Source organism: Tachysurus fulvidraco, chromosome 22, assembly GCF_022655615.1.
Source record: "Tachysurus fulvidraco isolate hzauxx_2018 chromosome 22, HZAU_PFXX_2.0, whole genome shotgun sequence".
NCBI lineage: Eukaryota > Metazoa > Chordata > Actinopteri > Siluriformes > Bagridae > Tachysurus > Tachysurus fulvidraco.
Window position 1 is genome coordinate 2,399,312 of NC_062539.1, and position 27,334 is coordinate 2,426,645.

At 41.5% G+C, this 27,334-nt stretch overlaps 3 protein-coding genes across 5 annotated transcripts; 2 read left to right on the forward strand and 1 right to left on the reverse strand.

The window, feature by feature from the left end:
* The first annotated feature begins 224 nt into the window (after nt 1-224).
* wdr33 (WD repeat domain 33) lies at nt 225-19,265 on the forward strand. 2 transcript variants are annotated; one of them, XM_027158170.2, is made up of 23 exons: nt 225-442; nt 5,088-5,313; nt 5,486-5,554; nt 5,640-5,744; nt 6,048-6,143; nt 6,229-6,380; nt 8,378-8,475; nt 12,866-12,992; nt 14,511-14,665; nt 14,746-14,824; nt 14,947-15,057; nt 15,219-15,313; nt 15,402-15,488; nt 15,583-15,722; nt 15,874-16,023; nt 16,132-16,836; nt 16,914-16,962; nt 17,085-17,295; nt 17,484-17,558; nt 17,693-17,844; nt 17,942-18,043; nt 18,182-18,373; nt 18,474-19,265. In XM_027158170.2, exons 2-23 carry the CDS (start codon nt 5,110-5,112, stop codon nt 18,581-18,583), a joined length of 3,264 nt encoding a protein of 1,087 aa, XP_027013971.1. In that variant the 5' UTR covers nt 225-442; nt 5,088-5,109; the 3' UTR covers nt 18,584-19,265. The 2 variants fall into 2 exon arrangements, with proteins under 2 accessions (XP_027013971.1, XP_047662094.1); XM_047806138.1 differs by lacking the exon at nt 17,942-18,043 and having other exon boundaries at nt 226-442.
* An 850-nt stretch (nt 19,266-20,115) lies between these two features.
* sft2d3 (SFT2 domain containing 3) lies at nt 20,116-21,206 on the reverse strand. Its single transcript, XM_027158173.2, has one exon. It carries the CDS (start codon nt 21,021-21,023, stop codon nt 20,352-20,354), a length of 672 nt encoding a protein of 223 aa, XP_027013974.1. The 5' UTR covers nt 21,024-21,206; the 3' UTR covers nt 20,116-20,351.
* A 1,717-nt stretch (nt 21,207-22,923) lies between these two features.
* Nucleotides 22,924-24,856, forward strand: si:ch1073-184j22.2 (dual specificity protein phosphatase 14). Of its 2 annotated transcripts, none has more exons than XM_027158206.2 (2): nt 22,924-23,565; nt 24,023-24,856. In XM_027158206.2, the coding sequence occupies exons 1-2, from the start codon at nt 23,551-23,553 to the stop codon at nt 24,563-24,565; spliced, it is 558 nt and encodes a 185-aa protein (XP_027014007.1). In that variant the 5' UTR covers nt 22,924-23,550; the 3' UTR covers nt 24,566-24,856. The 2 variants fall into 2 exon arrangements, with proteins under 2 accessions (XP_027014007.1, XP_047662025.1); XM_047806069.1 differs by having other exon boundaries at nt 22,924-23,498.
* The last annotated feature ends 2,478 nt before the right edge of the window (nt 24,857-27,334 follow it).

The window sequence follows — 27,334 nt, forward strand, 5'->3', positions numbered from 1 at the left end:
TTATAACAGCTTTGCGGTGCTAAGAAAAAATATATAAAAAAAATTTTTTGCTACCGAAAGTATATTTTTAAGGGTTTCAAGTAGTTTTACAGCTAAAAATAAAGAGAAATAAACTGATAAACGAATCTTTACGTCTTAGAAAACAAACAAATAAACTGAGCGATGACGTCATCACGCCAACTCAAGTCGTCCCGACGCTCCTGACTCTCTGGTTGCGTAATGACGCCATCACGTAAGCCCAGATCAACAAGACGAAGGCGCACTGGAGGTGGGGGAAACGGTGTTGAAGATGGCGGCCGCGAGTGATTTGCGGTGCATGTTGACAATCTGATTGCACGCTTGGGATGTTTTTTTGGTATTGTATTTTCGTTAAGAGAATACAGAAGAGTCGTGAATAAAAAAAATAGCTTTATAGACTCAGTCAGCACTGGATATATTCGCGGTGAGTTCTCAAGAACATGATAAAAAAAAAAAATAAACAATGACTCTGTGACCGGGGCGCCATTTAAACCTTAACGCTATGTGAGAGGAAAGCGGGTCCAACCTGTAGGGAATAAAAAAAATGTCCGTTTTAACCTGTTTTATTTTTCCCCGAAACGGTTTTGTGCTCATTGTAGATTTGTAGGAATACGTTTCGTCCTTAAGGGCTTGTGGGATCTAGCAAGGTAACTTAGCAACTGTTAGCTAGCTAGTATTGTGTGTGTTCGAGAGCACGCGCGCGCGCTTTGCTCGAGTTCTCTAAAAAAAAAAAACATCTATTTAAAGCTGTTTTATAACTAATTATAAACGTTTAAATCTATATAACTACGTTGAACTGCACAATAAAGATATAAAGAGACTATTTTGATCCTATACGGTTTTAAACAGGTCTCTACTTTGGCTCATGACGCTAGCTAGCATACACATTTCATTAGCCATTAGCTACACAACACTCCAGAGACCTTTTTATATAGATGTTTAATATAAAATACATTGCAGTATGAGTTGTATACGTGATTTAGTTGGCAGGTTTTCTTTGCTAGTTCTCAACCGTTGGTTATTTTATTTCCATTATTATTGTTGTTACTATTAATAGAAATGTCTGATTTCGTTGTCAAATTAAATAAATCCTCGTATTTAAGTACTGTATGTATTTAAGTGACAAGGCTAGTTTCCTGCCTTGCTAATTATCCAAAAGCAAATAGGATGCTAGTCAGAGAGAGAGAGAATCTCACCACATGTAAATATAGTTTGCTTTGTGTATTTTTAGGAACATATTTCTGATTTAGTCTGGCCTAACACCACAAATATCTACAGATGTATACACACACATCACATATCCCTAATATCGCTGTTATTCGGATGGTCCAGTTTAAATTATTAACTTTTCTTTTTTTATTATTATTACTCATAAGTTAGTGTCCACTGCTTATTAGTAGGGCAAAATAAAGTTCAGAGATCTCATACACAAGGAAAAATGTTTAGAGGCAGATTTGTGTGTAAGTGAAGAGGTCCGTGAGTTGGACAGACTAAAAGACTAAAGCACCGCTGCATCAAGCTCAGAAATCACATTTCCCACTAGGGCAGTGTAGTGTAAATCCCCCTGTATCAGCAGGTATTCCATCACAATCTGCTGTAGTCCATCAGATTTTTGAAACAGTTGGTTTATTTATTTATTTTTTTCAATGCGATGTGAGATTAATCTGGTTTGTCTTGATGTGCCACATACTTTCACAGGATGACGATTTATTACTGTTTTCTTTCCCTTAATATTTTATAGTTTGTGGAAACAGATTCATTTTTCAGTTTATCAGATATTCATTAGAAAGGCTAATTCACTTAATGTTGATTATATTGAATAAAGAACATTTTTTTTCATTAATCTCAGTTAAAATAAATGCCTGGGGTTTTGAGTTCTGCACTCTGACCTTTTTATTTTTTTATCTATTTTTTTTTTAATTAAGAACTGTAATCTTTTAAATGATCCCCATTGTATTTTAAAAGAAACACATTCATTCTATTTGAACCTATGGTATGCAAAAACAGTTGATGTAAGAATGCCCTCACCTGATTTATCTCAGAATCAGAATCAGGTTTATTGGCCCCAGGGTGTTGACACACAAGGAATTTGGTTCCAGCTTTTGGTGTCTCTCAAAAGTACAGACATGTGAATGATTATATTTACACGGTGCTGCTGCATTTCTTGAATGTTTTGGATAAATGATAAGTTTTCTGCAAACCTAAGCTTTAACATTATTCCAACCCAAATATCAGCTTTATAATATAGTCAATAATATATATATATATATATATATATGTGTGTGTGTGTGATATATATATATATATATATATATGTATGTATATGTATATATATGTAGGCCTATTGTAACATGGGTATGTTAAATATGTGCAACTCAAACCCAAAGTTATAGCCCTCACTTCAAATTCTCCTAAGAGGCCATTTGCTATTTTATATTTTTCTTTCTTATGATCTCAACATAACAAAAAACTTTTCTCACAATGTAAATGTATTGTGAAAAAATCTCATGCCTTGTGCCTCCTTCTTACACTCATGTCTGTCTCTGACATGGAGCTGTTTCAGTTTGGGTCGCCGATCAAAGAAAAAGTGAATGAAGTCATCCAGGATGTGGAGTTTCGACCATTTTGCTGCCTCTAGAACATGTCCTTATGCCAAACACACAGAAAAATGTAGTTGTGATCAGGAGAAAGGAGATTAGGACTTCTGTAAAGTGTTATGGGAAAACGATCCATGCCTGGTTGGTGATGCGGCCCGATGTGAAACCCAGCCTGGTTTATACTTGGTGCATGCAGAACCAGCGGTAAAGCGAGCTGAAAAGCTAGTACATGCTCAGTTTGCTTAAAACGTTTCCTGCTGTCACCCTGATAGTCATCATGATCTGAGACTCAAATTGGAAAGAAGAAACAAAACCCTCTGATCTTAAACCCAAAGTATCTGCTAATCTAGAAACTCCAGAAGAACCTCAGTAGGTTTCAAGGCAAGAGGCTGAGACGCAGGGCTTGTTTGTTTAGGGTGCGTACATGGATGGGGAAAGATGCTAGTGCAGAACATCAGGAGAGTGAAAAGGATTAATGTACACGTTTCATTTAAACATGACTCATCTGAATGTGACTCAGTTACATTTAAAAACATTAGCACACAAAACCTTATGGATTGAATCAAATGAAACCGTGAGCTGCTCTTTCTCGGCCCCATTCATAAATCAAGCACCTCTGTTGTGGGCTTCTCTGTACTGTGTTCATTTTTCTATCACAGAATAAAATGAGGTTAGCTCCTGGATAAAGATGTAAACGTGGAAGATTTGTATACATTCAGGAAAATACAGCAAAGTTCATATGCAGTTTTTTATTTTTTTTTTAAGGGAGGCATCTTTCCTGCCATGAGCTGTGGAGTTTTTCTCCTCAAGTAGCCTGAATGTTTCTGTTCATTTGTCATCATGATCCAGAAAGCAGCTTTCATTTTTCTCCATCCATGAAATGAAATATTGTGCTGAAAATGTTAAGAAGCGATAAAGTAGTGAAACAAGCTCGTTGTCCGGAACCTGATTAGCAGCCGCACAACTGTGTGTGCGTGTGTGAGATGTCATAATGATCTCCTTTAAATAACACTGCCTTCATTTTTATTCCAGAAACTTCGCCAGGTTCCTTATTTTTCTGTACGTTTAATTCTCCAGCCATTGTAAAGGTCGTGTTTTAATCCTCATGAACTTGTTTATATTTGTATAATAAACTGATTTTAAATGTAATTAATGTAAATAGCGATGAAGTTGATGGCTTCAAGTCATTGGTCAATGTTCAGGAGATTTAAATCAAGTCATGTGGTAAAGTGTTGCGTAATCCTTACTGGATTTGGAGAAAAGTTCTCAGCCAATCAGGAGCGAGGACCGTTATTTAATCCTTTAATACAGATTGTTTCATTTCTGATGAATAAAAAAGGAAATTGTTGAACGTTTATGTTAATCACCTTGATATCACAAGCCTGGATTATCTTTGTTAGGGAAACTAAGCAAATCTCAACTCACTCGGGTTAAATGTAACACAGTTGGGTGAATTTTTAGAAACCGCACATTTTATATGTTCTGAAAGTTCCATAAATAGTATTCTGGAGGATCTCTATTGTATGACTCGTGTTGCTGGTGGACTGCAGCAGGGTGATTTATAAATGTGGGACATCACGGGGGGGGGAAGAGAGAGAGAAGCATTTAATCTGTTGTCGTAATGATAACTTTGTCCTCGCTTTATGCATCCGAGATGAATTGAGTGTAAGGTACAGAAAGAGATGTTTGTGCTCCTGTTACCTCATTATCATTATTACAGTTTTCATGAACGTTCTAACAGTGTGTTGTATTTTTTTTTTTTTTTTTTTTTATATATGCCGTTGTCCGATCCTGATCGTTTCGAATGACAATGAAAATGTGCGAACTTTTTCGTCGTTTCACCGCCTCGTATGTTTTAGAGCACTGAGTACGAAGTGCGTGTTGTGTTGTGGTTGTTTTATTGTGCAGAAGTGTTAGCAGTGTTAGAGAAGTTAGAGGATGAGACGGTTGATTACCGCGACACTCTTGAGATATCCGAGAGTGTCGATTCTTTGCTAATCATAACCTGGAGGATGTGTGTATTGATGTGTGTTCGCTGATGAACTCTTTGACTCCTTATGTACGGTGTTGAGGTACTTGCATACAATATGTTTGACGTCACTCCTATGTGGGAAGCTACATTTTTCATTAAACAATCAATCTATCAGTTTTTTGTAGTCAGAACAGCAAATTGTGCTTTCGTGCTTATCGAATTAATAAACGTCTCTTTCTGTGAGTTTTACTTATTCAAAGGAAACTCTTTTAAATCTGTGTGCTTTTTTTTTTTTTCTTCCCCCTTTTCTATTTGGAGAATGATGAGTTATGAGATTAAGTCAAACGCTGCATTCCGTTGCAAGTTTTTCTTCGAGTTCAAACCCAGTTGCAAAGGTTTACAAAACTGGACTTTTCTAATTTCCAAATTTGGTTTGAAGGCATTGCTTCTTATTTGGAGACAGAACCCTTCTTATAACCTTCATCCTCACTCGTCCACAGGTGTAGCTGAAGACTCACCATCATGGCGACGGACATCGGCTCCCCGCCACGTTTTTTCCACATGCCTCGCTTCCAGCACCAGGCGCCTCGGCAGCTCTTCTACAAGAGGCCGGACTTTGCGCAGCAGCAGGCCATGCAGCAGCTCACCTTCGACGGAAAGCGCATGAGGAAAGCCGTGAACCGCAAGACCATCGATTACAACCCATCCGTCATTAGATACCTCGAGGTAGCATCAAAAACTCTTAATTCATGGCTACTGGGGAAAATAACCAGAAACCTTTAGATCAGAAAAATCCCACCTTCATACAACCTTGATCTTTTTTTTTTTTTACCCAACGTTCCTTTTTAATTTAAACTATATTTGGTAGATTGACTAACATTTACACTTTTACTGACAGAATCGTGTGTGGCAGCGGGATCATCGGGATTTGCGTGCTGTCCAACCGGATGCAGGCTGCTTTAATGATGTGAGTGTGTTGACTTGTTTTCAGGCTTTTGGAATATCAGGCTAGTTTTCTTATCTTGTGTGTGTGTCTGTGTGTGTCTCTGCAGCTCGTCCCTCCCATCGGTATGCTTAATAACCCTATGAACGCAGTCACCACGAAGTTCGTCAGAACGTCCACAAATAAAGTGAAATGTCCAGTGTTTGTAGTCAGGGTAAGTTTCCTTCAGTGCCCATGTCATGTTTGTGTAAGAGGCGATGCCAAAGTAGCAGCTGTTCACGATCGTCTCAGTCCTGTGCCCAGTATAGCTGTATTACGTCTGCGCTATGAACCCCAGTGTTCAGCCTCCTCCTCGTCTGCTGCAACAGAACGTACTAAACGCTACAGTGCATTGTTGCACCCTTAAGTACTGTAAATAGTGTTAATGTGGTATATGACATGAATTGGAATACTGCTGCCTTTGAAATGAAATGTTTATACTCATCTCTGTGCCTTTCTATTATTCGTTTCTAAACAGTGGACCCCCGAAGGCAGGCGACTCGTAACCGGTGCCTCGAGCGGGGAGTTCACGCTGTGGAACGGCCTCACCTTTAACTTTGAGACCATTTTACAGGTAAGTCCTCAGATAAATCGTGCTCTAATCCCCGGTAATATTCCGACCCAGGACTCATGGTGTATGACGGTTGTCGTCCTTACAGGCTCACGACAGTCCGGTACGAGCCATGACGTGGTCTCACAACGACATGTGGATGCTGACCGCCGACCACGGCGGCTACGTGAAGTACTGGCAGTCCAACATGAACAACGTCAAGATGTTCCAGGCGCACAAGGAGGCGATTAGAGAGGCCAGGTCTATACCCAATCTACCCTTTTCTGTAGTTAACCCAAGAGGCGTGTATAGGAGGCACCCCTCGGGGTCCTCCGTCCTTCTCTACTTCTCCCTGTGCTGCTCCATGTTGATGTTCTTGATTATTGACACGTGTATGTGTGTGCTGTCGCAACACTGCATTGATTTGTCACCTGTGGCTCATAAGTTCTGTATCCTGGATTCTTCTCTACATAATAATCACAATGTACAGAAAAGGTTTTTCCTATTTTTCCACATTTTAAATAAAGACTTTACTTTTATCTTTATGCTAAGGTTATTACAACCACAGAGTAGACACGGTGAGAAACACAGGGACAAAGTGGTTTATTGTGGAGGGTTTTACGGTGCTACACGGTCCACCTCACCGCTACACTCACCGGGAATGTCGGCCGGCGCCAGCGTGTGCCATGCTCACTCACCATGACATATTTAGTTTTGAATAAAGATTGAATTCTGGAATTTTTTTAAATAAAGATTCAACCAAATAAAGATGGTTAGAATAAAGACGACAGATATCCCTACTCTCATCTGGGAACGATTATCATTTGTAAAGCTCGCACCACAGCGTGACCTCCCACTGCTCCTACACCTGTTACACTTTCAGGTCAAATAAAAATTGGTCATCCTTAAACCCCCCCCCCCCTCCTTCCCCCCCCCCCCCCCTTTTTTTTTTCTTTCTTCTTCACATTTTCACTCTTCGGTTTCAAGAGTTATAAGCCACGTTTAGTAATTCTGTCCCTTCTTGCTGTCACTTCACACACGTTCGCTGGTGTCCCTTTTGCTTTGTGGAGATTCAGCCTGTGTTGGATGAGCAGAGGGAAAACTTTGCTTGCTTTCTGAGGGAGATTTTGTTCATCTGGTGCACTGAAGTCTCCTGTGCTTACATTTTTATTCATTGATTTGGGATAAACTAATGTTTGCTTTTGATCAGGAGGAGTGTTTGTCCAGAGTGTGGGAGCGGATTCAGAGTTCATGAGTTCATAGGTTAAATTAAATCAGTTTGTTTTTGTTTTTTAATAAGAACAGCAGCATAATAAAAATGGACTGCAAAAGGACGCAGAGCCAACCACACATCCTCGTTTATACCGACCCCGTAGTTAAACAGGAAACCTAATGTGGAAGTTTAGTCATCTCGTTCTCCTCCGCTGTTTGCGCTAGCCGATGTGCTGTTTCTCGCTATTTTTACAAAACCCCAGACGTGTCGACATCGCGCTTATAGCTTTAGCGTTTGTGATTTCTGTTCCTCTGCTACTTGGAGAACACAGCAAGGCTGTAAATTAAAATTCCTTGGTGCGTACAAGTAGATTCACTGTAGGCGAAAGGGCTGAGTGTATAAAACATGAACGTTTGCATGCCAGCAGAAATCATTGAAGTGAGATTACGGCCACTTGGCGATCGCACCGGACGACCAGGGGAAGAAGTAGGCGCCTGCTAGACTTAACAGTGCTGTCGCTGTAAATCCTAGCTTCCCAAATCTGGAGGAACCGTTTGTGTACGCTAGTCATGATCACATATCTGAGAACAGGATCGAGAAAGGAGAAGAGCCAGCGGTCAGTGTGGCTTCCTGTCAGTCAGCAGTGAGATCCTTTGCATCCTGAACAGGGAACCAAGAGTAAAACAGATCCCTGCGTACTGTAACACAACAAGAACTCAACCAAGCAAACGTGTACCATTTTTAAATGGTGTGTGTGTGTATAATGTAAACACTCGGTTTCCCTGCTTCCTTAATGCTGTAGTTGTGGATTTGGTACACGGCCTCTGTAGTGACGGTGTAGATGGACACTTCGATGAGGTTGAAGCATCTTGAGAAACAGATCTTGAAGTATTCGATTCACTTGTACACACTTACTACAGGAACACCTTCTCTATCCTACCCTTACCCCACCCCTCATAACCACAGAAACCTGGGAGTGTCTCAATCCCACTTAGAGCTGCTATGTTATCCTTCATTATTGATTCTTTTCCTGCTATGTCTTCAGTTTCTCTCCTACGGATAATAAATTTGCCACTTGCTCCGATGACGGAACTGTGCGCATCTGGGACTTTCTGCGCTGCCACGAAGAAAGAATCTTAAGAGGTACGTTTATGACCGACCTGAAGGCACAAACACCGTCAGGGAATTAAAAAGAAAAGAAAGGGATATGTGTGTTTTTGCACTCCATTCACACACTTCTACACCTCATCACCTCTCAGTAAGCTTTTAATGGTTTCATAAAGTGATCCTTCTCTCAATGCGCTGAAGATTTTTTTGTTCAAGTGAAATCACATGGGGGAAAGTTAGGTGTTCGCCACCACTTTTCTTTTGTAAGAGAAAGGTCCTAAAAAAAAAACCTACATTTTAAGATGAATAAAAAAAATCAGATTAAGAACTGAGCAGGAAGCAAGTAGATGAAAGGAGAAGTGTTGGAATAAATGTTAGATTTATACTTCAATCTGTTTTCCAGTGAATAAAAACCGCGGCTTTTGTGTCCTCTGAAAGGCAACACAAAGAAAACATGATCTTTTATGTTCCATTAGTCTTCTATAGTCCTGTCACTTTAAGTTATTAATGATTCCCCCAGGAGTGAGTTCTAGTAAAATAATGAACAACAGGCCGGTGTGATGATTCTCCAATAACAGCATGCCAGGACATGGGGGTTTTTACTCAACAGACAACCTTTTATTTATTTATTTACTCACTCATGTATAATTACATTTAACATCCATGAGACGTGATGGTAGCTGTTGATGTTTGTGAGGGGCCTTTTGTTCATGTAACACGCAGCACAACCCAGAAATCCTCAGCCGTCTGTCGGATTTGACGCTCGCTGCTTCTTCATCCAGTGTTTTTCTTCTCTTTTCTTTTTTTTTTCTTTTTTTTTTTTAAGTCATTTGGATTTTTTTATTTCAGAGCGCATTATTGACTTTGTAGCTCTCCTGAAGTTAAATACCCCTCTGTGATTTGACGATCTTTCCCGTTAAACGAATTCGCCAGTCTGCGGCACGAAGCAAAGAAAGAAATGTTTTTGATGCTTTTGCAGTTTAACAGCAGAATACGCCGGAACCTACTTCGAAATCCATCTAAAGAGCGTTTTATAAACGTTTTTATATGAAATAGGATTTATTCAGAATTCTTGTCGGAACCCGACACGGGGCTTTAAATGTTGGGCCGGATCCAAACGGGCTTAAGGTCAAAAGGCCACGTGTATGAAATGGTTGCTCTTCAGTAGCATCCTGCCAGGAATGCTAAGATATGTTTTTAGGGTTTTTAAAAGCATACACAAGTAACAAGAAGAACTAGACTCGGGCATCGATGTTGACATCATCACCAAATAGTATTTTAATTTTTCATCAGGAAATTTAAAAGGCAAACCACTCTGAACTCTACGACGCTTAGACGCTGCGGAGGCTCCGCCCCTTTATATGTTTCACCTTAGTAATGTTTTAGCTTGTTGGCATCTGTCAAACTAAATGGATTTATTTATTATTATTTTTCTCCAATAATTTTGCTCACAGAAGATTAAGCCTACAACTCTCAATGAACATTTCTCATGCAGATTTTATTTATTTATTTATTTGAATTTTGTGATAATAGCCAATCAAAGCCCTGATGAGGAAAATGACTGTCTTAGCCTTCAAAACCAAGAAGTGGGACCTAATGGGTAAAAGAGAGAACCCATTCAGTCTAAACTAGAGAACAAAACCTGCTCTGTCCCATAAACCCAACCACATCATCCCCATCAAACCAGCTGCTTAACCTCTCGTTCTGGGTCACAGTAATACTGTTTATATTTTATATTTATATCCACATCTGCAGGTTTCTCATCTTTCTCTCAGCTCGTTCTTTCACGTCAACTCCATTTCTAAACGCATTCGAAGTCCGTCTCAATTTCTGATACTTTGGTTGAACTTTAGGATGCTGTAAGAAAAATAAAGGAGGTTCCCTTAATTTTTTACATTTGCTCTTTAATAAACATCACGTATTGAATTGTCCACATTAACACAACTGGAGCTGTTGGTTATCAGTGTTTTGTAGAAGTCATGATTAAACTCGTGTCCAAGGTGCATACGAAACTGAAATGGAACCAAAACACAAGCAGTGTGATGGTTTGGGCTCCGAATTTCCAGTAATTATATCGTACTAATATAATTCTACTACGTTAATTATACTCGTAACATCCCTGTGTTTGTATAGCCTGCAATTCGACACAACGATGTTCCCGATTATTAATTAAATAAAGCTCATCGCTGGGACCGGTACGGATTCGACGGTACGTTAGGGTGCGTACAGATCTTAAGACATTATTTTTCATCTCGTATTTAATAGTGTTTTAAATGATTCAGCCATTTTACCGGTGAGATTTTGTTTGAGCTTTTCGTCCGACGTATATAAACAGCGTACAGCTTTTAAAGGAGAAAAGAAGAGAAAGGGGTTTGGGGCGTTTTTTACACGGGTCGCTGATGAAGCCACCCGATGATCATATTATTTTAGAGATGACACTTTCACCTCAGAAGTGCAGCCGGTACTGATAGACGGACCCCAGAGAAACAGTTCATTAGGATCATGGATATTAGGTTTTTTTTGTTTGTTTGTTTTTTTGGACTTGATACTTTTGTCCTTGAAGAGCTGGGATTTCTGTCGAAATGATCTAGAACAATCCGTCATCACCGACACCACGTACCTGTCTGTCCTCTCAGGGCACCACTAACATGGCTCCTGAACATGTCTAACAGGAACAGGTCATTGCTATGCGTCATTACACACACACACGCACACACACACTCCTCCTCAGTCTGAATGGTGACTTACAGATATTACACTACAGTAATCACAATCTCTCACAATTTGTGTGTTTTTTTTTCTGATTTGAAAAACATTTATATTTCTATTTATATATTCTATTTATTTTATTTTTTGTTCTATTTAGAGATTTATACCGATTTACTTTTGTTTTGAATTGTAGGGGTGGGGGTCAATTTCACAAAATGTTATTGTTTTACAAAATTCTGAGTCTTTCTATTGGTATTCTGAGAACCATCAGCCGATTTTAAAAAGGTGGAATCAGGTGTGACTTCTGCTTGATCGACGGGGGGGGGGGACCTGCACTCACAAAACCGACCCTTTGTGAAATAAGAACAGACGCGGTTCTATCGGGTCGTAACGTTTTTGTCGGTCGTACAGAATCCGATCTGTCTACACAATTCCGCAAAGTTGCGTCGCTTTAGAGTTCCAGATTTTCTATTCGTACATATCCTTTTGTCGGTCATACAGAATTGTAACGGTGTAAAAAAAAAAAAACCACGTAATTCTTTTATTGAAATCATTTCCAAATAATCGGCAGGTTTCTAGAGGTTTTCACCGAATTCTATTAGTTCAGATGTGTTTTTTTTTTTGTTGTTTTTTTTTTAAAGATTTCCACAGAGCTTTTTTTTAATAAAGATCTTGTTACCTGCTTTCCTACAGTAAAAGCCATCTTTTATTTATTTTAGGCTGTATGATTTTTTTTTTATGTGGGATGTGGTAGTGGTTAAGGTGTTGGGCTACTGATCGTAAGGTCATGGGTTCGAACCCCAGGTCCACCAAGCTGCCATTGCTGGGCTCTGAGCAAGGCCCTTAAACCTCAGTTGCTCAGTTAGTTGTAAGTCACTCTGGATAAGGGTGTCTGCTAAATGCCGTAAATGTAATTTTTATCTTGTTTTATTTTCTATACCTTCACGGAACCAGTCGATCCAGTTCTCATTAATGGTTTGAATTATAGAGCAATGTTTTGTTTTGTTTATTAACTTTAATGAACCTTTTAATGAACAGTCATTAACTTTGGTAGGTTGGTTGCGGATGAATGCATAATTAACCCTTTGGACTTTGGCTCAAACGCTTCCTCTGCCCTGGTGAAATATTTCTGCAGCACGCTGCACACCGGAAGTCATGGGAAATGTCACATCGTACCGGAAACTATAAGCCCTTCCCATCGCTTAGGATTAGACATGACGACACGATGCTGCTCATTCTTTCCTTGATAGCAGTAAAAAAAATAATAATAATAAATTTGAGCATTTTACTTACCATAATCTTTTTAAAATAACTCTGAATATCCAAACGTCACAAAAACAGTACTAGAGAACAGAATAAATCCCCATGACTTATACAAACCACAGCTATTTTAATCTTAAACAAAAAAACTTTAACTCGCTGTTTTTGTACGATATCGCATTGTATTTATCCTTTTTTTTGCCTGAGACTGACTCTGGGTATCGAATTAGTCACAAAGGCTGATTGTTTTTAATTTTGGAATTTAATCTACAGTAAAAGATGTGATTTCATTTTAGTTCACAGTCGGAGTTACAACCGTGAAGCTATTTTTAATGGTGTTGCTCGTTATCTACATCATCCGTCAGACACACATGCGCTATACTGTAGAATTAATGCCTTGAACATGGATGAGATCTTTTAACATTCACATTGAATTCTCTTACTCGTTGCTTTCCAGGTCACGGAGCGGACGTCAAGTGTGTGGACTGGCATCCCACCAAAGGCATGGTCGTCTCGGGCAGCAAAGACAGCCAGCAGCCTATAAAGTTCTGGGATCCAAAAACTGGCCAGAGTCTGGCGACATTGTGAGTCTATTCCCCAGGATGCATTTTAGCGAGAAATGTTAATCCCTTTGTTTGCCTCTGGAACACTAAAGGGTTAATTGTATGGCAGGTATCAGTGCAGATTCAAAGTGTTTTAATGTTTGCATGTGATTAGATATAAATTCCTCTATGAGGTTGAACACCAGCGTGTGAGTGAGTGAGTAAGTAAACTAGCAAGCGAAAGCCGTTAATATGGCACCTGTATGACTGCTTAAAGGTGTGGTCTCCGATTTTTGAAAGCCAATGCTGACATTTGAAATCACCAAACAAACACGCCCCTAACCCAAATGGGTCCCACCCCTGCATCGATAGCTCCGCCCACACATACATACGTAACCCAGGCGACTAACAGAAAGAAACGTGTCTTTATCATAACTGAAGGGAAGAACAATACGATTGTAGATAAACAAACAAGCAAAAATGCCACACAAGCATAATCATGTAAAGGACAAAGGCATATATTAGTTCTGTGTAACAAAGCAAAACCAACGTTACTCACCTATCGAGAAGGAAAAAAGCGCCTCGGCGTCTTAAGTAAAGTCGGCCACATATTCACAGGTCGGAGTTTCCCGAGTCAATAACTCCTGAGCTAAACACTGTTACTACACAAAACGCGGTTGTAGCTGCCTCTCTACATTACTACGATAGAAAAGAGGTGTTATTTGTGTAGTAACAGCGTTTAGCTCAGGAGTTATTGACTCGGGAAACTCCAACCTGTGAATATGTGGCCAAATTCCTGCTCCTTCCTGCTAATGTCTCACACGCACACTGAACACTCTCTCCACCCATATTGACAAGACACGCCCCTTTCTGCTCATTGGCTACACGTTTGTTTTCTTTTTTGTTTTGATTTTTGTTTATTATTTAGCCCGACGAATAATGGCATTTCCGAAGCATTTCTCAAAAATCGGAGACCCTGCCTTTAATCGAACACATTAGTTCGGTTCAGCTTACATCATCGTTTAGTCCTGCTTAAGTAAAAGACATTATAATATTGGGGGTTTTAAATTAAGCACACGATTTAGACTATTAGGCCATGCCCACAGTTTGTGCTTATAATATAACAGCATTTAGCAGACGGCCTCATCTAGAGCGATTTTAAAATTTGTATTTCGTTTTACACAGCTGAGCAATTGAGGGTTAAGGGCCTTGCACAGGGGCCCAGCAGTGGCAGCTGGGTGGACGTTGGAATCGACTTACAACCTTCCAATTGGTAGACCAACACCTTAACCACTAGACCTCTACATCGCTCAGATTTTTTAAAAATAAATAAATAAATAAATAAATTAATAAATAAATAAAAAAAATAAGGATCTCCTTTAAACAGATGGATGGTGAAATTGGGAGGTTTGTGAGTTCAAATCCCAGCAAGCCCTTGAGCAAGACCCTTAAGCCTAAACGTTTCATCCAAATGAGCATATAAACATAATGGAAAGGAAACATCTGATGTTCTCAGAGTGCAGTAAAGCCTGAAATGACCCATCTTGTGCTCTTCTTCAGACACGCCCATAAAAACACAGTAATGGAGGTGAAGTGGAACCTGAACGGTAACTGGCTGCTGACAGCATCGCGAGACCATTTATGCAAACTGTTCGACATCCGCAACCTGAAAGAAGAGCTGCAGGTGTTCAGGGGGCACAAAAAGGAAGCTACAGGTAGAAAGTGAGAAACACAGAGTTTGTGCTGATGTCATGTTTGTGTGGTATCTGATGATGTTCATGGGCTTTGGTTGTAGCTGTCGCCTGGCACCCGATCCACGAGGGACTTTTTGCAAGCGGAGGCTCTGATGGCTCTCTGCTCTTCTGGAACGCAGGGTACAAGCTGCTTGCTCTCTCTCTCTCACACACACACACACACACACATTTATTAATTTATTAATAACACAGCTTGTTACAAAACACCTGCTGTGAACATTGAGAAAATATTCCGTCGACAGGGTGGAGAAGGAGGTAGGCGGGATGGAGATGGCCCATGAGGGTATGATCTGGAGCTTAGCCTGGCATCCTCTTGGTCACATATTGTGCTCAGGGTCTAATGACCACACCAGGTATGTATTTAAACCGCATATATGTAATACAAAACATGCTCAAAACACAACACGCTAAACAAACTGACTGTAAATAACATTAGCATTAGGCTCATGATCTTGAGATTAGAGAATTTGTGTGGTGTTTTAAATATTCATCAAATCTGTTTTATAACCTTCAGCAAATTCTGGACCCGGAATCGACCGGGAGACAAAATGCGCGATCGCTACAACCTGAATCTGCTACCAGGAATGTCAGAGGATGGAGTCGAGTACGGTGAGTGATTGTAGATCAACACAGTCTGGGACTCGAGCTTCTACACTTTTTTTTTTTTCTTTCCTGAGTGTCATTTTCTGCCTCTTAGATGACATGGAGCCCAACAATCTGGCCACTATTCCTGGGATGGGGATCCCGGAGCAGCTGAAAGCAGCCATGGAGCAGGAACAAACCAGTGAGTGGGACATAGTGAATTTTTATACATTTCAAAATCCTGCAATTTGTGCTATTTGACACTAACATAAAACCTACGTTAATGCATCGCTCAGATAAAGAGACCGTACCAGAGGCTGAGATGAGCATTCCTGGACTGGACTGGGGAATGGATGAGGTGATGCAAAAGGACCTGAAGAAACCTCCAACAAAGAAGGTTCCTTATGCAAAACCTATTCCTGCTCAGTTCCAGCAAGTAAGTCCAAGTTTTTTTTTTTTACCTTCAGTTTAAATATTAATATAGAAATCCACAATAAATCTTCTGTGATAAGAAGCATGTATCATGCAGTATCTAGAGGCAAACAAATGTGTATGAACCAACCTGAAGGATTAAACTATTTTCTTAGGCCTGGGCAGAGAACAAGGTGCCAACTATGGTTCCAGGAGAGCCACCCAAAGAGAGGAAGGATGACAAGGTTGATGGCAAGAAGAAGACTCAGGCTGAGATTGAGCAGGAGATGGCTGCGCTGCAGTACACAAACCCCATGCTATTAGAGGTTTGCTGAATCCCACTAAATTGTTTGCTTCCTTTCGTCATCTCAGTGAATTCTCTGTTCTGTGACAATGACAAAGTTGAATTAAACAAAGTGCATTTCCATGTGCAGCATCTGAAGATTGAGCGAATGGCCCAACTCCAGGATCAAAGCATGCCACCACCTGGAAGCCAACCTGGCTCCATCCCATCTTTCCCTGGGCAAGGTGGCCCCATGGCAGCACCTCCTCAGGGCTTCCCTCAATCAATGCCATCTCAGCAGATGCCTCCTAGCATGGGGCCTCCGATGGGTCAGGGTGGCATGCCCGGCCCCTACATCCCTCCGGGTCAGATGGGACCTCCAGGGCCTCTGCCTCACCAGGGTCCTCCTCCGCAGGGCATGATGGGACCTCTGGATCTCCATGGACCTCCCCGCCACCCTGGACCTCACAGGAATATGGGGCCTCATGGCATGCCACCAGGGCCCAGGGGAATGCAGGGTCCCCCGCCAGGATCAATCCCTTCAGGACCCCCTTCAGGAGGCATGATGGGACCTCCACCACGGGGTCAAGGGCCACCCCAAGGGGGAATGATGCATCAGGACATGCGCGGACCAGCACCTCATGGGAACATGATGGGTTCTCAGGGGCCTCCTACAGGAGGAATGATGGGGCATCCACCCCGAAATCACGGCATGGGAAACATGCATGGAATGGGGCCTCCTGGAGGGATGCACGGGCCTCAAAACAACATGCAGGGGCCTCCGGGACCTCCTACGTATATGCAGCAGGGCAAGCCGCCACACATGGGCGAGGGAAACAGAGGGCAGTACAACCAGGTAAAAGTTGGACCTTAACCAAAATCGAAAATCTTTTAAATTAAGGGTTCTGGTTTTAATCCCTGTCTGCTTTCTAGGGACAGAATTCTGGCCCACAGTCAATGATGCACGGTCCTGGTGCCAAAGGTAAGCTCGAGAAGCCACTTTATTTAAATGTTGTTGTAGAACACTGCCAGAGAGAGAAATAAATATATAAATAAACAAAAATCAGATCAGTTTGTTTCTTCGCTGTTTGTTGCATTATGTAGATGGACCTCGAGGGCCTCTGAACCACCACATGGTTGAACACCAGGGCTCAGACGGAGGTTCTCAGTACTGGGTGGAGGACGGAGGGTACCAAGAGGGCTGGAGGAGACCGGGACAGGACTTTCATGGTGATCCCAGGGGCCACCGAGGAGGTTCTGGTGGGCAGTGGGAAAATCAGGAGAGGTTCCCTTCTCATGACGATGACTATGAAAGGTCAGTCATATTTTTGTGGTTGAGGACCTGTGGAAGAAAAAGTGTCACAGTTAACAAATAAATACACTCATAACTTTATTCCTATTCGGGAATTTGGGCATCTATAATGCATTGGGGTTATTTTTCATAATGCCTCACCCTACACGAGTTAGATCAGCCGAGTTGTTTACAGTATTGCGTCCCTACAGGTATGACGATGGGTACGAGGGCGCAATGGACGGATACGAGCAGATGCCGAGGCGACCACCACATTCTGACGACTCGTAAGTACAATATAATGCAATTAAAGATTATTCCAATACATTCTTATGCCCTGTGTGCACTCTTCAGTAAGAATCACATTCAACGGCAATGTGAGCAGAAAAACGTGAAGTAATGAGCTCTGGAATTTGTTTAGTTTCAGGAGAGGAGGAATGAGTGGACGTGGAGGCCGAGGAGGCTACCAGGATGAGTACGGTGGAGACGACAGCTTCGACTCTCAGGACGAGATTGGCCCAAACTGGGGGAACAGTGGGAGAGGGAGGCCACGTAGTGGACCACCGCGTGGAGGTTGGACTCGAATCATGCAATCCTTTCAGCCACAAACACACGCGAGCACACACACTCGGTCCAATCAGCATGAGTTTGAACATGTCATATCTCATAGGTGGTGTAGGAAGAAAGGGGCTTCTGCCAACTCCTGATGAGTTTGCGGCTCACTACGAAGGAGGAAGAAACCAAGAGGGTTGGGAGGGAGGGCGAGATGCAGGTAGAACAAAAAAAAAGAGTTGGGGTGGAAGGGTGTAGGCAGATAGTGTGAATGTGATGTTGAACATGAAGTTGAATTTCCCATAATACTGTGGAAAAGAAGTGGATAATGCTGACAGTGTTGTGTATGTGTGTTCAGGTCACGAGGGCTATCGGGACAGCCAGAGAGGTGACCACAGCATGCACGACAGTCCGTCTGCGGTCAGCAGGGAGCGCTCTTCTTCCCTACAGGGCATGGACATGGCCTCACTTCCACCTCGCAAACGTCCCTGGCATGACGGTCCTGGCACCGGAGACTTAGACTCACCCGGAGCTGATGACCGAGGGGCAGGTGAGACCTCTAGCCTGTTTCTGTTCTCAGGATTTTGTTTGTATATAAACATGTTTGAAAAACCCTTAAGACTTCGAGAGTAACCCTCTTTTCTGTTCAGGTCGGCCTCCACCACGTGAAGATGTCGGTTACGGTCCTCCTCCGTCTAGGGGCGGTAGAGGAGGGTGGGTTCGCGGTGGTCGTGGACTGAGAGGAGGCCGGGGACGGTAGTCAGAGCTACACCCAAAAAACAGCGGGTCGGACACTGTGGATTAAAAATAAGGACCAAAAGAGCCGCAAATCTGCTCCGTCAGCTCTGGTGCATTAATGCCCACCTGCGCATTTTCTCAAGTTTGTCCTGAGGACAGAGCAGCTCACGCTCTTCGTGCTGATCATAGGAACATGAGCCTGGTTGTAGCCTACATGCTGTGACTGAATATTGTGCAGTCAATAAATGAACCTGAAAGCTGATCTAACTTCAGATAGGAGAAACTAGCTCACACCTTTCACTTCATTTTGGGGATTTTTACGTGATCCTTTCCCAAATACTCCACAGTGCACTATAGAGTCGGATCCTCATGTGGTTCTGTTCTCACTCGTCAATGGTGACCTTCACTGGATTGGCTCGAAGTTTTCCAGCTCATGTTAAAGCTTAAAACATGCACCATGAGCACACTTCCAATCCAGCACCCGAAACACAGGACAGGCGGACATGCTTCGAGCTGAGGCACGTTTGAATCGTTTCATTTTATGTTGAAAAAAGAAAATACAGAAATGAATTGTGTAACATTGAGCAGCTGACGCCTGAGGCTGCTGACTTTCTTTCATGATGTACAGTTTGTCAACAGGTTGTCTTATTGTTTTGTGCATTTTGTATGAGATGGCAATAGAAGTTTGTGCAAAATTTATATCACATCAGTTGTCATTTCCTTTCTTTCACATTTTATGCCAATCTATTTTCACTATTGATTCAAACGGTTTCATATACTGTATTTATATTTAAATATTTGAGGGTGGAGGGGCTACTTGTAAATTAATACAATAGTTTCTCATTAAATCTAAAAACATAGGATGTGAGAGAACATCTGGCCCGTTGTTAGCCATGAACACCCCCCCCCCCATCCTGTCCTTAGCTGCTTTGTTGTGAATAAATATTAACTCACTTTATTTATAATTTTAAGCACAAATGAGGAATACAAACATCAGGCAATAAACCAAACTGACTATACTTTGGGAATAATTGTTGAGATCATGTAGCTGCTTGTTTGGAGATGTTTATTTAAAGGTTAATGCAAAGAGCCTCCAGTGTCAGCACAGTATGAGAGGATTTTAGGGATTGTGGTTTCTTGGTAACATGACAAGCTGGATTATCTGTCTTGTTGCTTTCAAGAAAAATGAGTGTGTGTGTGTAACCAGGAACCTAACTTGTTAAGCTAAAATCTCACAGCTTTAAGTGAATAATACACAAATTAAAAAGTATAAATGGTATCAGTGCTGTTTTCCATAGTTGGAACAATCCGACTGCAAAACCTCACCCCCTCACTGATTGTTTTCCTATAGCTACATGCCCCACAAAACCTAGAAGTTATTCTGTTGGAGATAAAGAAAACTCCTGAACATCTACACACAGCCTGCTCAAGCAGTTGGAGGTGAAGACCCTTACAATTCATTTTAACATTCATTGTTTGCACCACGATGACCGCATTGTGTTCCATCTTGTCTACTACATTCATCGGTCACTCAGACAAATCATTAAACAAATGTTAATCTCCATGACTTTATTTACAAACTGTTAGATGTGCATAAGAGCTGCGTCGGTCCTCTTTTCACAGCTGAACGATCCGAATGTGCTTCCAGTTCATCCAGATTAATACAGGAACTCGTCATTGCACGAAGATGATGAAACACTGTTGGTCTGCACACCACATTAATACACCGAGCAGCTGAAGATTTAAAACCGATTAGTGTTTAGTCCTGAGGTTTGTGCTAAAGTTTGTGCTCATATCGGCATGGTTTTGCCGGTCACTGTCCTTTTGATGGCCGATGCAGCCATTCCACCGACAAACCGCATCCCTGCGCTGCCACCGGGCACCAGAGACAGTACGTAGGCTGCTATAGCGCCGATCTGCACGAAGGCTCCGAGGGCCGTGAGCATGGTGCTGTGGAGCCCCAGCGCGGCGTACAGCGTCGCTCCCAGCGAGCACAGGTATATCACGGCCCCCGAGGACGGGGAGGCGATCATGCGGCTTGGACCGCGGAGGATGGCGGCGCCGGTCAGCGCAAAAAGCGAGCCGAGCGACCACAACAGAGCGAATTTCCGCGCCTTCAGTAACAACAGCGGCGCATAAAGAGCGGACAGGCCGAAACACAGAGCCGAGAACAAGATACACACACCGAATGCGACCAGCCGCTGAGACCGACTCATGCCCGGAAGACACGGATCAGGCTCCGCAGACCACGGCCAGGAAAACCCGCTGCTCGAGCTCGGGCCTGTGGAAGATCCGCTACGACCCGAGAACGGACTCGACCACCGACCGAACCAGCTGTCCGGTGCACCGCTGTCGGCTTCATCAACGTTCACAGTGGTGCTGGAGCTCGACTGAGATATTGTCTTCGCACCGCTCTTTGACTGAGCTAAATATTCCTGAAGTTGTCGGTTTAATTCCGCCATGATTGTTGTGTTGGAACCCAAACAGGAAGTGTTACGTCAGAAAAGTGCGACGTGGGTCCCTGTTAGTGCTTGAATCCAGCTAAAGGTGGACAATAAAACAGAATCAAAGTGCTTATTATTTATTTATTTGTTTGTTTTTAGTGTCACATACGCTTCCAGTACACAGACATATGTATAAATAAAAACAAATAATTGTATGTACAGTTGTTCTATAGATTTCAGAATGGAACAGAATAGAATGCAGATGCAGGGATGAACTAGGATGGAGATGTTAACCATGAAATGTAAAGTTATTGCACATTGTTATTGCATAATGGTGGAAACCTTTAACTGTTCACGAGGCAGGCATGGGAGACATATTTTATATATGACTAGGCCTAGACCAGTGGTTCTCAAACTATTGGTGTGTGACACCCCCCGCCCCCACCCCGTATACAGTGCATCCGTATGGCATAAAACATTCCAAAACTTAATATTCGAATTAAACAAAACATTAAGTTATACATCGTAGTGCTGTTGGTTAGTAGCCTTACTTTTCTGAAATTTAATTACACAAAATTTATGATAAATTCATTATTTTATAAAATGTCATAAAACCGGGGCCCCCTGGCACCATCTAATGGCCCCCAGTATGAAAACCACTGGCACTAGACTACTTGTTCTGAGCAGGAGTTGTCAGTGACCCAGCTGTAAAACTGTTGGCTAACAGACACTGATGCTAATTATCTGGGAAACATCTTTAACAGCAGTCAAAAGGGTCAAGTTGTGAATTTGTTGTAACATTACAACAGGAGATCATGACTTACTCTGTGCTCAAAGTGATGCTCACAGCTCCAGTGGTTTTCTCTGTGAGTGAACGAGGATGATGCTGAACAATTCCAGGATCTGCTTTTTTTCATTGGGTGTTGCTTTAAATCTTACCCAGATACAATAAAACCCAGCCTCTTTTTTTGATTGGCTGATAAGTGTCAGGCTTGACTAAGAGCTCCAGGGGAGACGCGCTTGATTCCTGCCCGGTTCCATAGAGAAAGCGATGCAGACAGATACATTTTGGGCGCTGCGTCATATTAAATATATGATAAATAGTAAGTTTTTCTGCGTGACAAGTACAATGTGTGGCAGGAGAGCGTGACAAAAGACCCAAATGAGCTCTGATTGAGGTAGATCTGGGGGAAGAAACAGTTCTTGTGCTGGTTGTGCTGGTGTTTAATCTCACTAGCTGCTGCCAATCTGTGAGAAGGCTGGTGATCCACTGACAGACAGAGTTAGGAACAAAGAGCTGGGTAGTTTGGTCTGGAGGAGTGTTGGAATGATGGTGTTGAAGTCCAAAATTAAATCCACAAACAGGATCCTTGCATAAGACCCTGATTTTATCCAGGCGTTGCAGGATTTAATGCAGTCCCAAGTTTACTGCATCATCCATGGACCTGTTTGCTCAATACAGGAGGTCCAGTAGGGGTCCAGTGAAGTCTTTCAGATAAGCCAGAATCATTTTTTCATGACGACAGACGTCAGCGTCACTTCTTTGGGACAGGTATGATGGTTGAACGTTTGAAGCAGACAGGGACTTCACACAGCCCCAGTGATCTGTCAGAGATCTGTGTGAAGATGGGGTCAGCTGGTCAACACTGGTTTTCTGAAAGGTTGCTGTCACGGCATCTGGTCCCGGTGGCTTTCTTTTTTTGTTCTTTCTGAAGACCTGGTGCACGTCATCTTCACTGATCTGAAGTGCGGGACGGGGGAGAGAGGGGTTAGTGGAGGTGTTAAATCCAGGTTTACGTGAAACACAGTGCAGCAGAGTGTGAAAAGTTCTTATTTTTCATGGAGAGCAGAAAGAATTTGTCCATTTTGTTGGGTAGAAAGCAGAGGATCTATATTCAGGAGTTTCATCCCTGGTAAAACTGATAAACACAAAACAGGAAAAACTAACAAAAAACACTAAGACAACTGGAGAGAGTGAAGTAAATAGATGTACTTGAGTTTTTTTAATTTAACAGTCAATTAGTTGTTTAAATCATTAAATAAATAAATATTTACAGTAATCATTTATTTTCCATACCTTCCTTACATTTTTATGAATCTTGTGTGTTAATATCACTACCTCAAATAGCATATTTTTTAATTATTTCAGCCAACTAAAAGGCTAGAGTATTCAGATGTTCAGATAAAGGCCATCTATGCTGGATGAACACTAAAGAGCTGAATAAAGAAACTGAAGTTTCTTTTAATTAAATCCTAGTTTGAAATCAAACAAAAGTTCACAGTAACAATTGCGCTACAGAAGACCAAAAGTTAACACTTTTCAATTCTCATACACTTACTGTAGAGCTATATTCCTCTGGGCTCGTCCACAGCTGTTTAGCCCATCTAAAATTAACCTCGCTCTCTACTGGACTCTAGTTCCCGAAGCCTTTTTATGGTCTGAGTGTGCCATCAGACCTGTAAGGAGAGAGAGAGAGCACATCTAGGGACCAGGTCAGTCGATTAAAATCACATCGATTACTCTGTAGAAATTATTTAAAACTTCATGGGAAGTAATAAGGTAAGCATGTGCTGTTAATTGATTATATGACTTATAGGCTCATTTTAACATGACCAGCATTATTGTAATGGACATTTGAAAATATTTCCATGATAAGCGATGTGAATTTGTATACTTCTATTGTTTTTTTTATTCCTCCTTTTCTATTGTATTCTACTGTTAAAATTGTTAAGAGCTAGACTTTTTGTCAGTGATGCACCCTGTAACACACTAATCTCTTATTATATATACTTAATAAACTCTTACGGCAGCCCTTGATGAATATACAATTTAAATAGAGGATGTGTGGTTGTTTAAAGGGATTAGAAGGCTTGGTGCTGTTTTTATTTAAACTGAAGTGACCCTTGCAAAATTACAACATTAATAAAATTAACTGCCTCTTTAATAATATGAAATGTGTCATGTGAATTTGGAGTCAATTGCTAATCTAGTGATATAGAAATTTTGTCCTGTCCAGCTTATGTCTCTGTCCAAGATCACCCCAAGCCTTTTCCTGAGTGGAGCCGATGCCCCTCTCAATCGAGCCCTCATGACTCGTAAGGGCATTACCCTCATTGTAAATGCCACCCTGTCCCACAGCTGCCCGACATACCCAGGAGTCGAGTGTGTACGTGTGGCTGTACCTGATCTTCCCTCTGCACGACTGAGTGAGCACTTTGAACGAGTGGCAGCCCGCATTCATAATAACCAAGCAGGTGGAACATTGGTGCACTGTGCAGCAGGCATGAGTCGTTCCCCGGCTCTCGTCATGGCCTACCTCATGAAGTACAAAGGAGTGACACTGTGCCAGGCACACAACTGGGTGAGGCAGAGCCGACCCTCGATTCGCCTCAATGCAGGATTCTGGGACCAGCTTCTGGACTATGAAAAGAGACTTTATGGGAAGAATACAGTGAAAGTTGCAGCTCCAGTAGAAGTGCCTAAGATGCCCAAAATGATGCCCAGACACAGTCTGAGAGAGTGTCCAAAATCGCCAAGGCTGAGCTGGTTTAGACGATAGGACTGTAATTTTATTTTACACTTGTCTGAGTGGCAGTGCCTTCACATTTTGTAAACATTTGCTTATATATAGCACTTAATGAAATGTTGTGAGGATATATTGTGATATTTTACCCAGCTTATATTGCTGTTATAACTTATAAGCACTTTAAAGAAAAGTGATGAAAAACATCACTTCAGCATGGAGTCGACTCTGAGTCAAATGACTCGACTACCTGGAAAGAACGTCATCCATAAACTTTTTCTAGTAAATAATGAAAGCCAAATAAATCTACATCACTGATACAGTTAACTTTTTCTTCTTATTATTTTATCCAATAATACTTTGGTGTTTTGTTCTTGTATTATTTTTAAATACTTACCAAATTCGTCTTCATGTTTTCCGTTTCAATTTTGTACCGATGTGTCGTTCCCGAATGAGTCAACTCATTGAGCCGAGTTCTGTAGGTCAACGTTGTGAGCCGACTCGCACGTTTACATTTGAAAAGCCTCGCTGATTTTTAGTATTGAATTATTATTGTAAAAAAAATGACTTTTGTAAAATACAACGAAAAGCAATGTGAACAAGTGAACTGGTAGACACTGTCCGATTTAAGCCAAAATAAAATGCACTGAAAGATTCGACTCTAATTGGAGAGCTTAGCCAGGTGATCCGATTCACTGAAAAGAGACCCGTCACTGTTATTTTGGTAGTTCCAGTTGTTTATTTCTCTTAATATTTAAGTAAATCTGTACCATTTAGAAAAACGTGTGTTATTCGAGAGCAGAAATGTTGTTGCTACTTTAAACGTGTGTAAACCTTCACCACAATGTGCTGTATAGTTTGAGACGACAGGGGGCGATGTGGGAGCATAAACTACAAGCCAGCTCCAGCAGGCAGGTGAAATTGAAACAGTGGAAAGTTTGGATTCAGAAGATAAGAATATCTTGAAATATCTTTGGCGAGACGAGCCACATGGCCCCTAATCACCTGTCTGACTCAAACATCTCTCAGACTCAAACACATTTATCCTCTCAAACGTGGAGTTACACTGGATGTCGTGATGGGCTTCGTCTCGGCCAGCGTTTCCCAGTCTCACTGGAATTATTAGAGACAGTGTGTTTTTAGTGATGTTAAAACAATATCGATTGATTATTAATTCATAGTTTTGTATGATAAACTGTGTGTCATGAAACAGGTAACATTACAACTATAAACCTATATTATTATTTTCCTATAACAGCACATCCTAAAGTGTTCTATTCTTCTTATACCACAGCAGTTTGCCTGTCTGGCACATCATATTTTTTAACCTTACTTGTTGTTAAACACCTACACTACAAGTTAAAGATGAGTAGAATTTAAGATGAAGTAAAATGAGCATGTCTGCTATACTAAGCTATACTATAATATTGCTGTTTGCTCATGTATCATATATTCTTTATGTTTCGAGTGACATTAGGTGGGTGTGGAAATATTTATATATATTTACACAAAAATATAATACTGATTGACAAAGGCAGTTTGCATACAATTTGCTAGCACTGTAGCAGAAAATTATATATAATGATATCGATATGGATTTATATGACCTATGTTAAATATGGATAATAATTTGTTCATTGTAATGATTACGGGGGGGCACGGTGGCTTAGTGGTTAGCACATTCACCTCACACCTCCAGGGTTGGGGGTTCGATTCCCGCTTCCGCCTTGTGTGTGTGGAGTTTGCATGTTCTCCCTGTGCCACGGGGGTTTCCTCCGGGTACTCCGGTTTCCTCCCCTGGTCCAAAGACATGCATGGCAGGTTGATTGGCATCTCTGGAAAATTGTCTGTAGTGTGTGTGTGAGTGAATGAGAGAGTGTGTGCCCTGCGATGGGCTGGCACTCCGTCCAGGGTGTATCCTGCCTTGATGCCCGATGACGCCTGAGATAGGCACAGGCTCCCCGTGACGCGAGAACTAAGCGGTAGAGAATGAATGAATGAATGGAATGATTACGTACAAAATATATCAAATCAGCCGTTTTCATCCAGTATATCATTGAAGAAAAAATGTACTGTGACATAATTTTTATCATGATATTTAACCAGTCCTAATACCCAACATTTAAGGTCCTTTTGTACATTAGAAGTAAATACACTTCCTGTTTGATTTAATACAGACCTGTAGTGTTTACTAATGAGGTTTTTTAGATTCACACAGCGTTAGTTACCTGTATGATGTCGTCATGTAGTTATATCGTTTGTATAAGGCTCAACTGCTAGCTCTAATCTTTCCTTACTTGTTAGCTTCAGTGCAAACTTGTGAAGCTTTTAATATTTACAGAGCATAATTAACACTGGTCTTTAATGTTTTTGGGCTGAGCTGTTGCTGAGATTAGTCTATAATGTAGACGTAACATTTAAGCTTTGGTTTCTTTACTGAAAAACTCATTTTGAGTGTGTTTGTTTAAAAACGGAGCTTTATTTGCGTCATACTGGCAGACTGGTAATTTGTGTCCAGAGTCCAAGACTAACATCGTTTGTCACTTTTAATGTCTCAGTTATTTTAGGGTCATTTCTTAAAATCTTGCCCTGCAATGGATATGATGTGTTTTGGCAACAATGCAGTGTTGTAGATGAGAGAGAAGAGGGAGCAGGCGATGGGGAGGGGGTAGTATGAGGGGGTACGAAGAGGGGCTTGGGGAATGTGTTGGAAGTGAGGCAGAGGATCGAGGCGTAAGGCCACACGTGGAAACTTGCTCATTTCTCCTGAAAAACAAACAGAATTTATTCTACACTGAAAGCCTG

Excerpts from the sequence above, each read along its gene's own strand:
- sft2d3 (XM_027158173.2), bottom strand. The coding sequence starts at position 21,023 with ATGGCGGAATTAAACCGACAACTTCAGGAATATTTAGCTCAGTCAAAG.
- wdr33 (XM_027158170.2), top strand. The coding sequence starts at position 5,110 with ATGGCGACGGACATCGGCTCCCCGCCACGTTTTTTCCACATGCCTCGC. Across the intron at positions 16,837-16,913 it reads ACAGAGGGCAGTACAACCAG|GGACAGAATTCTGGCCCACA; the intron begins GTAAAAGTTGGA and ends TCTGCTTTCTAG. Across the intron at positions 18,374-18,473 it reads AGCTGATGACCGAGGGGCAG|GTCGGCCTCCACCACGTGAA; the intron begins GTGAGACCTCTA and ends TTTTCTGTTCAG.